This window comes from Mus pahari, chromosome 5 (genome assembly GCF_900095145.1).
Source record: "Mus pahari chromosome 5, PAHARI_EIJ_v1.1, whole genome shotgun sequence".
NCBI classification, from domain to species: domain Eukaryota; kingdom Metazoa; phylum Chordata; class Mammalia; order Rodentia; family Muridae; genus Mus; species Mus pahari.
Genome location: NC_034594.1, coordinates 31,333,891 through 31,348,238, shown reverse-complemented (window position 1 = coordinate 31,348,238; position 14,348 = coordinate 31,333,891). Strand labels below are relative to the sequence as shown.

The 14,348-nt window shown below is 41.2% G+C and overlaps 1 protein-coding gene across 7 annotated transcripts in view; it reads left to right on the top strand.

Moving 5' to 3' along the window:
* Positions 1-14,348, top strand: part of Myo1b (myosin IB) — a 164,922-nt gene that overhangs the window by 110,442 nt on the left and 40,132 nt on the right. For all 7 annotated transcript variants that reach the window (XM_021198945.2, XM_021198943.2, XM_021198942.2 and 4 more), the window contains exons 8-13: positions 4,220-4,318; positions 5,849-5,952; positions 7,377-7,524; positions 7,799-7,917; positions 10,302-10,388; positions 11,004-11,069. In XM_021198945.2, coding sequence (XP_021054604.1) covers positions 4,220-4,318; positions 5,849-5,952; positions 7,377-7,524; positions 7,799-7,917; positions 10,302-10,388; positions 11,004-11,069 — 623 coding nt within the window. The remainder of the gene's footprint in view (positions 1-4,219; positions 4,319-5,848; positions 5,953-7,376; positions 7,525-7,798; positions 7,918-10,301; positions 10,389-11,003; positions 11,070-14,348) is intronic.

Genomic DNA, 14,348 nt, shown 5'->3' with positions numbered 1-14,348 from the left:
CATGGCTAGTCTCGCTACTCAACTTGTTCTGAAACTTCTGCCTGTTAAGATATTTTAAGATATCATTACAAGCAGTTTACATGCCTATCAGGCTTTTATGTGAGTCCTGGAGAGCATATCTCCAGTCTTCATGTTTTTAAAAGAATTGTAATCATTTAAAAATCTATGTCCCTAATAGATGTCTATATTTTGTATTTTCCAGTGATAATACTGAGTTCTGCTCAGCAACTCCTGGTTATTGGGTAGTTGGAGAAGAGGCAGGCAATTATTTTAGACAGGATAAAAATGGTTAAAATTGAATAATAGTGATAGTTTCTTCTACTACAACCACATGCAGTTTGAATTAGTCCTTCCTTTTAATGACAGGGCCTAAGTGCATCGGATGAAACTCTAGGTGTTTTCTCTCAGTGTTCATCCTGAAACACCAGGGAAAAGGTATGGAGTCTCTAGGGACTCTCAGCACTATCTGTCCTCACTGGTAAAACTCAGATGAAGGTGATATTTTCAGAAGCCTGCATTGAGAACTTGACTACTTCCTTATTCTTGTTTCCTCTTTTGGTGCTCTGTATTGACCTAAGAGTAGTAGCAGCCATTGATGAGATCTAATTTTTCCTTAACCTGCTGGCTTGCTTGGATGGGCAGTTATAGATAATACCTGGTCTTCACGTTCCTCTCCTGTCCACCTGAACAGTGACTGGAAGGGAAGGGCAGCAGACACTTCATTGGAGAGGGGTAGGCCTCCTGGGACAGTGCCTGCAGCTTCTGCTTTCCATTCAGTATGAGGCTTCATCTTCTCCTAGGAGAGAGATCATGTGTGAAACTAAGACATTGTTTCCAGGCTAGCTAATCCTTTTGTTATTTCCCTGGATAATGAGATTTTTTTTCCTCCTCCTCCTCCTTCTCTCCCTCCTCCCCTTCCTCCTCCTCCTTCCCAACCCTTCCATTCTTACTTTACTCATTTTGATGCTTTTGTCTATTTTAAAAGCCTCCATCTTCCAGTGCGTGCAATCCTGGATGTTTTATTTCTAAGACGCGAGCAGGCACATGAACATCTTATGGGTTAACTGGTAACTTTTCAGACCCAGAAAGCCCTTGAAGGCCAGATTCTTTGTGTCAGTAGTCAGCTGGCGGTGGCCTGTTGGCTGGGAGAGCACGTTCCGCTTCCTGGGTTCCTTTGTCCCCATTATTTCTTTCTGCTTGAATTAATAAATTTGTCTCTACAGAACGCGAATTTATGTCGAACTTTATACATCTCAAGATGCAGTTATGGCGGGGTATCTGGAGATTCTTTTCACATGCTCTGCTATATACTAAGTATCTGGTATCTAGTAATAAGTTCTCTAAATCTCCCTATCAGAGGACCAGCCAGTACTGACAGGAGTTCCGCAGGCAGAAGAGACCCGGTGGTGGTCTGTTTTCACGCCATTCGGGGCGTATTTAAGTAAATTAACATGGTCAGGTGAGAAGTCCCTGCAGTCGACTGGGTATACGTTCTCTACTTTGAGTAATTATTCGCTATGGCTCCGTGCATGCGTTGGTACATGCTCATTTAGCACAAAACACCAATAGGGAATGTTTCAAGCATTAGTCAATTATTTGGGGGCAAACATCTCCTCTAATTACTTTTCTACCTAGAAGCTTATAACTTCATGAAAACTCATAAAGAAACTGAACTAGGCTCTGGGGTGGCATAGTAAGCGTTGTAAGTCGTGAAACCTTCAACTGCTTTCTAGTAAAAGCCAAGCTGTGTGGTATAATTGCACAATGTGGCCAATGTGTCACATGCTTTCTGAAGGTATTATTTTATGTCTTGAAACATGAGAAACGATGTGTTAGGTACTGTCAACCACTCTTGTCCCGTGACTAAGGGGCTACTGTTAGGTAAGCAGCAGACTGTGGAGGGAGATATTTATTTATTTACAACACTTAGGGATCTGAAAAGAGGCTGGAGTTGTTAATTTCTCTGCCTTCCTCACCCCCACTTTCTCAGTCATAAGCAACTTGTCATTCGTCTCTGAACATATGTGTATGCATGTGTGTGTGCCTGGGCGTGTGCATGTATGTGTGTGTATGTGTGTGTATGTGTGTGTATGTGTGTGTATGTGTGTGTATGTATGTGTGCGTGTATGTGTGTGTATGTATGTATGTGCGTGTGTGTATGTGTGTGTGTGTGTGTGTGTGTGTGTGTGTGTGTGCCTGTGTAGAGGTCAGAAGATGATTTGGGGATTGATCCTCTCCTTCTCCTTTGTTTGGAACAGGTTATCATAGTCACTGATACAATCCCAGGTAGCTGACCCAGGAGGCTGTGGGGATTCTCTCGCTCCTTCTAGCTCACTGGAGATGTCAGGAGCACAGACGTGCACAGCCACATGCGGTTTTACTTGCAGTCCTGCTGCCTGAACTCTGGTTCTAATACGTGCTTGTCAAGTGCTTTGTCCCCTGAGCCATCAGCTTAGCCTGTCACCTGAAAAGACTTCTGTGTTGATTTGTGTGGCACAGTTACTAAAGTATGCCGGATAAGCCAAGAGGAAGAATGCTTTCTTTTCCGTCTGCTCCCTCCTGACTAGGTCCTGGTGCTTAGTGGGTGAGTGGTGCCGATTCCACAGAAGGAACTGGTGTGTGAATGGACAGCGCAGAATGCAGCCCCTGTTTGTATTTCCCACCTAGTCAGTTACATTCTCCTAGAAGTGCGGATTTCCTTTCAGGACTAGCTCCTCTGTGAAGAGCGTGCCCCTGGGTCCTTTGTTCTGGGATTGTTCTGATCTCTTCGAAGCCTGACTGCTTGACAAGTACAACTAGACTGTAGTTTCAACCATTTCCTCTTCTACCCTCATGGATACTTAATGGTTTGACGTTTCATTTCTTTAGAGATGATGATGATTCTGGCTGCTTTCCCCCTAAGTTACACTGATCTGTGCTTTTCACATTCTGCCCTCCTTTTTTTTTTTTTCCCCTAAATGTCAAGTCTTCATTACTCTTCACCCACAGTTTAGAGGAATTGCAGTCTCTCAATTTTCGTGACCGCTGGAAGTGAACATAAAGGGTCTGCAGGATTTCATCCTAATACTTTGGTGCTTAACTATTTTTGTTTGTTTTTCCAGTCCCGTCTCTTCATTCTTAAAAACAACCTAGCATATTTAGAGTACTCCATATTTCCCATTCAACATAGCTACATTGTCAAATCCTCCTCAGCCTGCATCCTCCAATGCTCTTGTAGATGCCTCAAGCCCATTAAATAACATTTGGATTTCAGTGTGATTTGGACTTAGTGTGCCAATAATGTGAGTACATCACCAATGTGATGGTTTAGAATGTCACTGCTATAATGTTTTATAGCTAGATGTGTAAATTTATAAAGGTGCTCTTTATAGTTAAAACTGGCCCTTTCCAGCAGAGCTCAGACCTCTTTTGTGTATCTGGTGAGGAGTTAGCAGGATTTGAAACAGGAGGAGATTATTGTCTGTAATTCAGTCATAATTATTCCTTTTGGTTTTTATTTTTATTTTTTTTTTATTTTTCATTTCTGGGTAAAAATATGAAAACTTGATGAGACCTTAAGTTTAAGAGATGGAAAAGTATCTTGAGTTGGTAAGTGTATTGTCAAATAACACAAAATCCTAAAACTTGAGGAACTACCAAACCCAGTCTAATTCTTCCAGAAGGTGCAGAGTGTGTATGGAGCCCAGGAGCTGTACCTGGGTCAGATGGTCTGATGTCAGATATGAGTTCCCAGATGAGCCTGCGTGCACAGCAATACTGTGATGCCTTATAAACGAGATAGTATCCAAGACGCACTTATGGACTGTACTGTGAGGCTTGGGGTTTTTTAGCAATATAATTATGTGGATCTGAATGGATGCATTTCAATACTTTTGTTTGTAACATTACATTTTAAAGACTTTAATATGACCATTAAAAAGAGGATATTAGTATTAAAAGCTGTTATCTTGAATGGACTTGTTGGATGTAACTGCTTAATTTGGTAATTTAGTTGATTTGTCCTTCTTTTTTCAAGTCAAGTTTAAAATATAATTGCTTCTATTATTTTATTTTATTAGTATGAGACCAATGAAAGAGAGAGAAAGCAGGTGTGTGTGTGTGTATATATATATATATATATATATACACACACACACACACACACACACACACACATATATATTTGAAGGTAAAATAAATGTTATACAATTTAATTTTGGTTGTTTTTTTCCCCTTTCAGATCTTTTAGAGAAATCTCGTGTTGTTAAGCAGCCCAGAGGTGAAAGAAACTTCCATGTGTTCTATCAGCTGCTCTCAGGCGCCTCTGAGGAGCTCCTCTGTAAGTCTGCGGTTCTGGCCTTAGGTGTTTAGTGTCAGAGTGTATCCTGAAGCATTCTCTACAACACTCGGTCTGTACGTTTTTCCTGTTGACGTTTTCATTTCGTCTTGTTCTGGTTGCTTCTACCACACCCAACATTTCTTTCCTATTTCTCTATCTCACCAGAACCAAATCACATGCCTCAGATGTGCTAAAGCCTTATAGCTGGAGAAGGACTCCTCATAAATTTAAAATCAAAATCGAGAACTGTACTATTTAAGGAAGGTGTACAATGTAGTAAAGGGCTACAGCTGTATGAGAATTTTCTCAATAAGGATTTAAAAAGCGTGGGGAATGTGGGCCTGGCACAGTGGCTTAGTGAGCAAAGCACTTGCCTCCAAGCCTAACTCCCCAAGTTCCATTCCTGGGGCTCTCCTGATTTAAGGAGGAAACCAAACAAGTTTTCACCTCTACACACTTGCCATGATACAAGTGCATGTACATACATACGTAGACTTACACATGTACAGTAAATAAGTAATAATTTTTTAAGTCACAGGGAAGATATTTGTCGCTATACAAGAGTTAACAATCTGACTTTTAGAGATTTTAGAGAATTAAAAAGTTCACAAGGAAATTATTTAATAATTCCTTGGCTACATCATCAATATTCAGTAGCTATTGGCTACATCATCAACAGTTCAAACAAGAAGAGCCGAGGAAGGTCTGTCACTCAGGGAGACAAGCTCTTCCATCCGTTACTTTTCTTATATCTGTGACTAAATACTGAGGGAGAAGCAGTGTAAGAGAGGAAAGGTTGCCTGGGCTCATGGGGCAAGGTGTGAAGGCATTTCCAGCTGTAGGCGTGGGGCTGTGAAGCTGCTCACATCTGGGCAGACCGAGAGCTCACAGAGGTGAATACTGGTGTTCACGGTGTTTACCCTGGGATCCATGGACGGCGCCACCCACATTTCCGGTGTGTCTTCTCTCTGTTAAATCAACCTCAAAACATCTAGCGTTTTGTCTCTTAGGTCATTCTAAATTCAGTTGGCCATGAAAGTTGACCCTCAACTGCCATGCTCGCTGGTAATCCACAAATGCACATTAGACCTCACTGAATCACCCACTATGCATATATTAGCAAAGTGTGAAAAGGATAAAGGTGGGAAGATTGCTCTGCTTTGTAGCCTTGCAATCTATTGGTCCTAGTAAGAGCCTTTGTCTAGCAATAACAGTTCCCCACAAAGAGTCACAGAAAGATCAGTCTGTAACCTGTCCTGTCATCTTTGGGGATCTATCAATCCAGAATAATAGACTCCAAAAGCCAATTTCTATGAAGGGCATTTTCCATGCCCTTGTGCCTGCCCATCCTACATTGCAGTATCTCCCAGCATCAATTACAAATGTAAGTTCTGATCTTTGTGCATCAGTTTTTATTGTTGACTTGATACATAATACAAAGGACCTTTTATCTGTGCCGTTAAAAAGTGAAATTGTGAAGAGTGTGCATTTATTGATATAATGTATCAATTTGTATGCATGACTCAACAGACAAGCTTAAGCTGGAGCGGGATTTCAGCAGATACAACTATCTGAGTCTGGACTCTGCCAAAGTTAATGGTGTGGATGATGCTGCCAATTTCAGAACGGTTAGGGTAAGAAGCGCCTTCATCACACTTTGAAATGGATAACCCTGTACTGCTCAGCCAGAACTGCTTACAGTTCAGTTTTCTTTGCATTATAATCTATGCTCCCCAAGGTTCTAGATACGTCCAAGAATTCATTATGTGTTTATCAGTTTGGTTTTTACACTAGCTCAATAATTGTATAAGGTTTTGAAGGCCATGTTTACCAGAGCATGCTGTTTTACCATTTGTAAAATTGAGCCTTCATCTATTGTCCTGGGACTTGACTCTCTGTGTACTGAAATTCTAAGTACTTTTTTTTTTAGCCAAAGTTAATTTTCAAGTGTGAAATCTGCCTTTGGGTCCTGTTAGGTTGAAAGTGTTGTTTAGGCCAAAAATCCCGTCTTTTAAGCAGATTTAGCAAATGACAACACGTTAGAAGAATCTGCATTCCTTGTTCGTTAGAAAAGGAGCGACTTTTACGTGACACTCTGATTTCTTCTTTATGTGCCACACACTTTCAAAATGACCCCCATGATGACATTATGGTAACTAGGATTTACTTCCGAAGGAGACAGCTGGGGCTGTGGGCGGGTGGGCAGGGAGGAGGGGGAGGAGGTGAAGCAAGATTGACACCCGTTAATGGTCAAAGCTGAATGAAGGGATCTGGGGTCGTCCCCTTGTCCTTATTACTCATGTATATGTTTGAAAATTTTCATAACAGAAAGTGTCTGTTACTCCCACTGCTGTGTAGAACAGTTACACACATACAGAAGATGATACTGGCAGCTGTTCTAGCAAAGAGTGCATCTCTCAGTATGCCATTGTGTAGGACGGTATAAACACCCGCATATGGAAGCAATAGTCTGGACATGATTTTGTTTAAGACCTGAGTCCAAGGCCAGTTCTGTAACCACTTTGCCTGGCACATAGTTGGCACTCCGTATGCATTTGTGAATGAATGAATGAGTGTCGTCCCCTGCACTCTGTACCCCTTGGGGCACTTCACCTTTGCAAGCCAATGTTTTTCTTGTATATAAAATAAGCAACGTTGTTTCTATTCCTGGAGGTTGTAGAAACATCTTGCTTGGTTTTGTTTCTAGAAGCAGAAGACCAGTGTGAAAAAAGCCGGCATCTATGGAAACCAGCTGGTTGATTTGAAAGGGGGGAGGGGCACTGAGGCTCAGCTCCCAGCCCCTGCTTCTGTCTTCCTATCTGTGTACGACACTCTGCCATAACTCTGCATGGTGCCTCAGAGGCTCTTAAGTCACAGTTTTGATCCACCTATTAAGATAATTGCTTTGTGTTTTAATTTTTTTTTTTTTTTTACCCCAGAAGTAAATCTGTAATACTATTCGTTAAATTTCATTATTTGTTATAACAAGTAAACAGCAACAACCAAACAACAACAGGTACAGAAGTATAGAAAGAAAACAGGTGCTTCTCTCCTCCAGAATGCTATGCAGATTGTGGGCTTTCTGGACCATGAGGCCGAGGCTGTCCTGGAGGTAGTGGCAGCCGTTTTGAAACTGGGGAACATCGAGTTCAAGCCTGAATCACGAGTGAATGGTTTGGATGAAAGCAAAATCAAAGATAAAAATGGTAAGTTAGTGGACAAGCAGTTTGGCCTTGGGAACCTTCTTTGAACGTCTGCCCAGCTTCTAATCTAGAAAACAAACCTTGAACTTATCATAGGTTTCAAAGAACTTACTAGTGAGATTAAACATAAATATCACCGCAGTGAAGTTCTCGCCCTTCTGATTCATACATTTATACACTTGAGTGTGATTTAGAAAGAACAGCTTCGGACTTGATCATGATCATGAGTAGCTTACAGAGTCTCTGTCTCTATCTGTCTTTCTCTACTCCCCAACAGAGCTAAAAGAAATTTGCGAGTTGACCAGCATCGATCAGGTGGTTTTAGAAAGAGCGTTCAGTTTCCGAACGGTTGAGGCGAAGCAGGAGAAAGTTTCAACTACGCTGAATGTGGCTCAGGTGGGTAAACTGTAACACATGCAGAGGAAAGCTTTGCTCAAGTGGTGGTATTTTTATGTGAAATGTCTGCAGGCGGTTACCTCATGGCCAGGCTGTATTCCACATAGTGTTCTAGGTGCTGTGAGCAAGATGGTAGATATGTGTTGGTTAGGATAACAAAAGTTGTATTTTATTGTGCTGAGGATCATCACACAAGGTTCTCATTCTGAATCCTTGACTACAGTCCTAAACCTATCTCCCCAGGGCTGCTCACATGTGTGATGTATCTTAGCTGCAGGTCAGAACCAGTCTCAAACAAAATTCTCTGATTAGAGGGTCGGGGTCCTGGTGGCATCTCTCCAGATGAGCAGTGCAGAGCATTGCTCTTGGTCTCTGCTTATATTCTATCCAGTGGGTGTTATGAGGTCTCTCCAGATGAGCAGAGCAGAGCATTGCTCTTGGTCTCTGCTTATATTTTGTCCAGTAAGTATCATGGGGTTCTAAGACTATGTCCATTATCTTGAGTGAATGATGTCACTGGGTTTTGGTTATCAGGTGCAGCCTTGGGTACAGTAGAGACCCAAACCAAGCTCTTTTTACATGTATAAAAGGCATTTTCTACTATGCTCATTACATATTGGAAACACGAAGGAAAAATAAACAGATAAGAGTTTCTGTTCTCAGGGAGCTGAAAATTAAGATAGGGGAATGCTAGATAAATAGTCAGATACAGAAACTATTCTAGCAAGCAGCATGCGCTAAGTACTCAATGATAAAGAGAATGAGGAGAGCAGAATAAGGAAGACTGATGTCCATCAGGGCAGGAAGGAAGGTCGTTCAGACTGAAAAGTAAGCTGTAACCACCAGGCAGAAGTGGGCATGATCTGCCTCATATGTCAAAGTGTCCCTCTGGCTGGATGGAAAGACCAGAGCCTGGGGGAAACTAAAGGCAGTTCAGAGGGACACCCACTAATCCAGAGACAGATGGTTGCATTGGAACCGGGAGGTGTGGCCTCGCTAGATCTGCTTTGAAAATAGAGGCAACAGAATTGCTGATGTCTTAATGCAAGGTAAAAGAGGAAGGAGTGACTAGGGATTGAGTCCATGTTTTAGGAGAAGAGAATAGGGTAGAAGCCCTAGTGGTCAAACTGGACTTTCTTCCACATTGTACTCGCACTATGCTTCACCAGCCAGAGAAGTCTTCCTACAGAAATTTAGGTGGCTTCCACAGATGTGTGTATGATGATAATAATGTTAATGCACAAAAATGGCACTGGGAGGCCCTTGTGGTGTGAACCCTGTGTTCTGCAAGTTGGACATTTTTCTACCAGTTGGTGCTGATCTGGGCTGGAACTAAATGGCTTACTACTGCTAGTGCGGACCTGCTTCGTTTAGTCAGCCATAGCTTCTGGTCTCACCCTCCTTGCAAGCAGCTATGGGTGCCCTGGAACCACTGCATGGTCACAGCCACTGTAGGACCGCAGGGTAGAAACCACTCATCCCTTCTGTTCCTTTCTGCTCCCCTTTGCTTTCTCTGTGTTTCCAAGGCTGTGGAGATGCTTTGCCGTATGGAGGTTGGGATTGTAGCAGCCTGTCCATCAGTGGAACTGGTGTGCTCTTTCCTCATAAATGATTGCCCGCTGACTCTTCACAGTCAGATAGTGAGCAGTTGACTTAATGGGAAGATATTGAAAGCATGCCTCGGAGTACAAGCCCGGACTGGAACCCCTATTAGAGAAATCGAGACCGAGAAAAGCTTTGTGGAGAGAGAGGAGGGTTTGGAGGGATAAAGAATGAACAAAATGGTGTTTCAAAAAAAGAGACAGGTTTGGAGCCTGAGGATCTGGATGAGCCAGGCTTGGCCACAGTGTTAAGTTTGGGTCAGGATTCATAATGTGGCCGGGAAGAGCAAGCTGGGCTTGGAGAGTATGTGCGAGGGGATCTCAGACTTGGACACTCATCTTAGTTACCTGGGCGGCCTGGCTATTTTATTTTTATTATTAATTAATTTATTTTTGACCATACCTCCAGAGAGGAGGATACAGTGACCCCAGTTTTTAGGAATTTTATATCTCTCCATAGGTGAAATGTCCTTCCCTTCTTTGAATCTTTTGAAATATTCTAAATAGTATCCTGATTATTTTATCAATTATATTTTCTCTTCTTATGGCTTCAATTAAAGAACTGGGTTTGTCACTGAAGAAGTTTATTGATTGTTTTATTCTGACCTATTTCATTTCCTTTCCTTTGTATGAGTGTGTGTGTGTGTGTGTGTGTGTGTGTGTAGGGGAGTGACTGTATTAAGAATACAACTTTTCAGTTTCTTAAAGCATTTTAAATATTTTATAGAAATTAAGCATTGTAGCATTTGTTAGTGTTAAGCTGTTCTTTTTTCTTTTTAATAGGCTTATTATGCCCGTGATGCCCTGGCTAAGAACCTCTACAGCCGGTTGTTTTCATGGTTGGTAAATCGTATCAACGAAAGCATTAAGGTATTGAATCTCTGTAAGACACTATTTGTAATAAATAAATGGTATTCACAGTGCAAACATTATATTAAAGAAGCTTAGTTCTATAAGCAAATATTCAGTTGCCACTGTAAAAGGTGATTATTTATGATGGATCGATCTTGCATAAGATTGAACTTTGCCAGGGGTTTTATTTCTCTTGCTTTACCACATGCTTTACCATCTGGGTCTCACTGGGGACCAGACTGATTTTGTGGTCTTTGCAGAGCAGTTAGCATTTTTCTAGGTAGTTGTATACACTTCACTGAAAAGATGACTTTCTTTTAGGTACTTATATGATCTTCATTAAATATGTTTGGAGAGAATTAATATGATTTTCATTGGGTATTGAACAAGGTGACCGTGAAACGCTCTGTGCTTGGTCAGAGTCCATTCTTTTTTTGTTTCATAACATGAGGCACCAAGACCTTGGTTGCCTGTGTCATTATTGTTAAGTTTCTGAAGGATTCCACACCAGTACTCTTATCTTCTAAGTTTTTAACCAAACAACTGAATTCTTGTTTTAGTTCAAAACAACTTGTGCCTCTTGGTGTTATATAATGCCTGCATTATCTTATTAACTTGAAATATTTTTTTAAGGCACAAACAAAAGTGAGAAAGAAGGTCATGGGTGTTCTGGACATTTATGGCTTTGAAATATTTGAGGTAAGTTTTTTTTTGTTTTTAAATGAGTACTACTGTTATTAAAGTGGAACAGTTAGAAATGAAGTCACGCTGTATAGGCAACTCATTATAAATAACTGTGCCTTGAATCTGAATATAAGATCTTTGCAATATAGTCACAGTGTGTGTGTGTGTGCGTGNGTGTGTGTGTGTGTGTGTGTGTGTGTGTGTGTGTGTGTGTGCGTGTAAGTGCTGAGCCACCATTTAGAGACTTTTGAAATTGTTATGTGATAAAGTGTCTTCCATGTTACCTGAACTGGTGCCTGTGGCCATCCAGTCATCCATAGGTTGTTTGAAAAAGAAAGCATAAAAACATCAGGAAGGGAGAAGCCAGAGACTTCCACCACCTAAATAAAGCTGGCTAATTCCCGTGAGTTGGGGGTTAGGGATGGGATTCCACACCTCCTTTGGTCTTGTCCAGGCCATGCCTGCTGTGATCTTACAATGAACTCCACAGCAGAAGTTCAGAATAAGCTTGCTTGCTCCAAATTAAATGGTTAACCATTATACTTAAGTCAGGCATGGTTGCAAATGCCTTTAATCCTAGGACTCAGGAGCCAGAGCCAGAGGATGTCTGTGAGTTTGAGGCCAGCCTGGTCTACTGAGTGGGTTTCAGGACAGCCAGGGCTCTGGCATCTAGGGGTATTTGAATACAATAGAAACTGCTGAGTATGTTGTCAGGTTTAATTTTCAGAACAATTCCATGGAAGTAGCTGTTATTCCCATTTCACAGATGAGAAAGTTACGCTGGTTATCTACCACACTTGACTTCTGCTAAATAATAAACATAAGGTCCAACTCCCTGGTTTCCCAATATTTTCTTTATTTCTTTCCTTTCCTAGTAGGGTTAAGACCAAGGTCATTTCATTGCTTTTGTCTCCAGACTCATTGGTTCCCCACTGGGAAAATCTCAATGTTGTCACGAGCCTCCAGTTCCCTGTCTCCCTATTCCTACAGACATTCCAGATTCTGTTCAGTTTGGAGATGTATATAGATGGAGGTGTACATGCCAGCCACCATCCTTAGCTAAGAGTGCTCAGCCTTCAGCACAGTTCCCATTTGTTGGTGCCTCTTAGGCTAAAACTACGAAAGGAGCTTCAGGTCTCTTGTTGGTTGAGGTTTGTGCATTGGGAAAATTCTTGTGTATATTCAGAAATCACTGTGCTTAAATTAATTTCCTTTAGCAAGATCTCAGGATACTGTTACTAAATAGGCAGATGTTAGAGTCATTCTTTACCATTGGTAGGGGGAAAGATCTCTTACCTGGTATAGCATGGCTCTAAATTTAAATAGTTTCATGAGTTGGTTGACTGGTAAACACCAGTCTTAATAGAAATTTATTACAGTTAATGATGCTCGTAAAATTAAAGATAGTGGATTTACATTAATTTTCCTAGAAAACAATTTATTGCTCATAAATAGCATGTGCGTTTTTAGAATTTTAGCCATGGCATCATGGGTATAAAGAGCCTATGTGCACGTTCATTTATTTATTGCTTATAAGTAAGTCAGATTCTTAATGCCATGTCACACACAGCCTTGGTTGGCCTGGAATTGACTACACAGACTAGGAGGTAGTCTCTGCCTCCCGCATGGTGGGGTTATGCGCATACGCCACCAGACCCAATTGAAACTATTTTGATAGGATAATGGGGTTATGTTGAGACATTCAGTGCATCCTAAGATGTCATTAGCTTTAGAAAACGGGCCCTAACAGCTCTCGAAGGAAACCAAGTATACCTCACAAGCCACTTAAGACAATCAGCCTGATGTAAGCCACATACCAGTAACAAATCAGGCAGAGATTTAGTTATCTGCTTGGAATTTACAATCTAGCTTTAAGACTTGAAAGTCTTTGCTGCTGAAGATAGGGACACCCACACAGGAAGTTAGGAAACTGACTGCCTAGGGAATGGCACCACCCACAGTGGGCAGGCCCTCCCACCTTGATTAACATATCATTTCATAGTATCCTTGCTCTACCTAATCACAACAGAAGTTGAATGTCAGTAAGCAAAACATCCATAAACTTGGCTCTGGATGAATTATCCTCCAAGAATCCCAGAATCTTCTCTACTTACTTTAGATTTCACTTTGTTCAGGTTTCCTTTCTTGCTGGACTTTGCCTTCCTACTGCAAGTTACAGTGTCACTTTTTCAACACAGTCACAGCTCAAGACTCTAGTTCTGAAGATCTGTGCATTATGTTTCTAAATGCTCTTCAGATGGATGCTCTACTTGAATATCTCAAAAACTTAGCTACACAGTGGAGTCACCTGGGGAGCTTTCAAGATTTCCTGTGTTTAGATTGTACTAGATAGCAAACCAGAATCGCCAGCATAGGACCTGGCAGCAGTATTTCTACAGTTTCCCAAGTGACTCCAGTGTACAGTCAAGATTGAGCCCAAATCATATAGACAGATTTGTTACTGACCTGGAGCTCTGTAGCACACCTGGAGCTCATGTTATGAGTGCACTCTTTAAACAAAAGTATCTGAGTGAGTAAATCCATTAAGTTATACCCACAGCAAATTGTCAGTCACTGTCTTAGCTTCCTTTTCTGTTGCTGTGACAACATACCCTGATAAAAGCAACTTAAGAGAGAAAAAAAAATTATTTGACTTTTGATTCCAGGTTGTAGCCCATCATCATCATGAGGAAGTTAAGGTAGCAAGAACTTGAAGTAGTTAGTCACAGAACATCCACAGTCAAGAGTAGAGGACAATGAATTCTTGACAGTGCTCAACTTGCTTTCTCTTTAACAGTTCAGAATCTTCTGCCTAGGGAATAGTACCACCCATAGTGTGCAGGCCCTCCTACCTTGATTAACATAGTCATGGTATCTTCCGCAGTCATGCTCACAGAGCAACCTAATGTAGACAATCTCTTGTTGAATTTCCTTTCCCATTAACTTTAAATTGTGTAAAGTTGACAATCAAAACTATCACAGCCATATAAAACCATTGAGTTCATTTTTCTTCTCAGTAAGTGCATTTTTTAAAATTAAGCATTATGAACTCAAAAAGCCAGAAATCTCTTATGATTAAGAGGATAGTGATGGACTAGAGGGATGGTTCAGCGGTTAAGAGCACTGACTGCTCTTCCAGAAGTCCTGAGTTCAAATCCCAGCAACCACATGGTGGCTCACAACCATCTGTAATGAGGTCTCATACCCTCTTCTGGTGTGTCTGAAGACAGCTACAGTGTACTTATATATAATCAATCAATCAATCAATCAATCAATCAATTTTTTTTTAAAGAG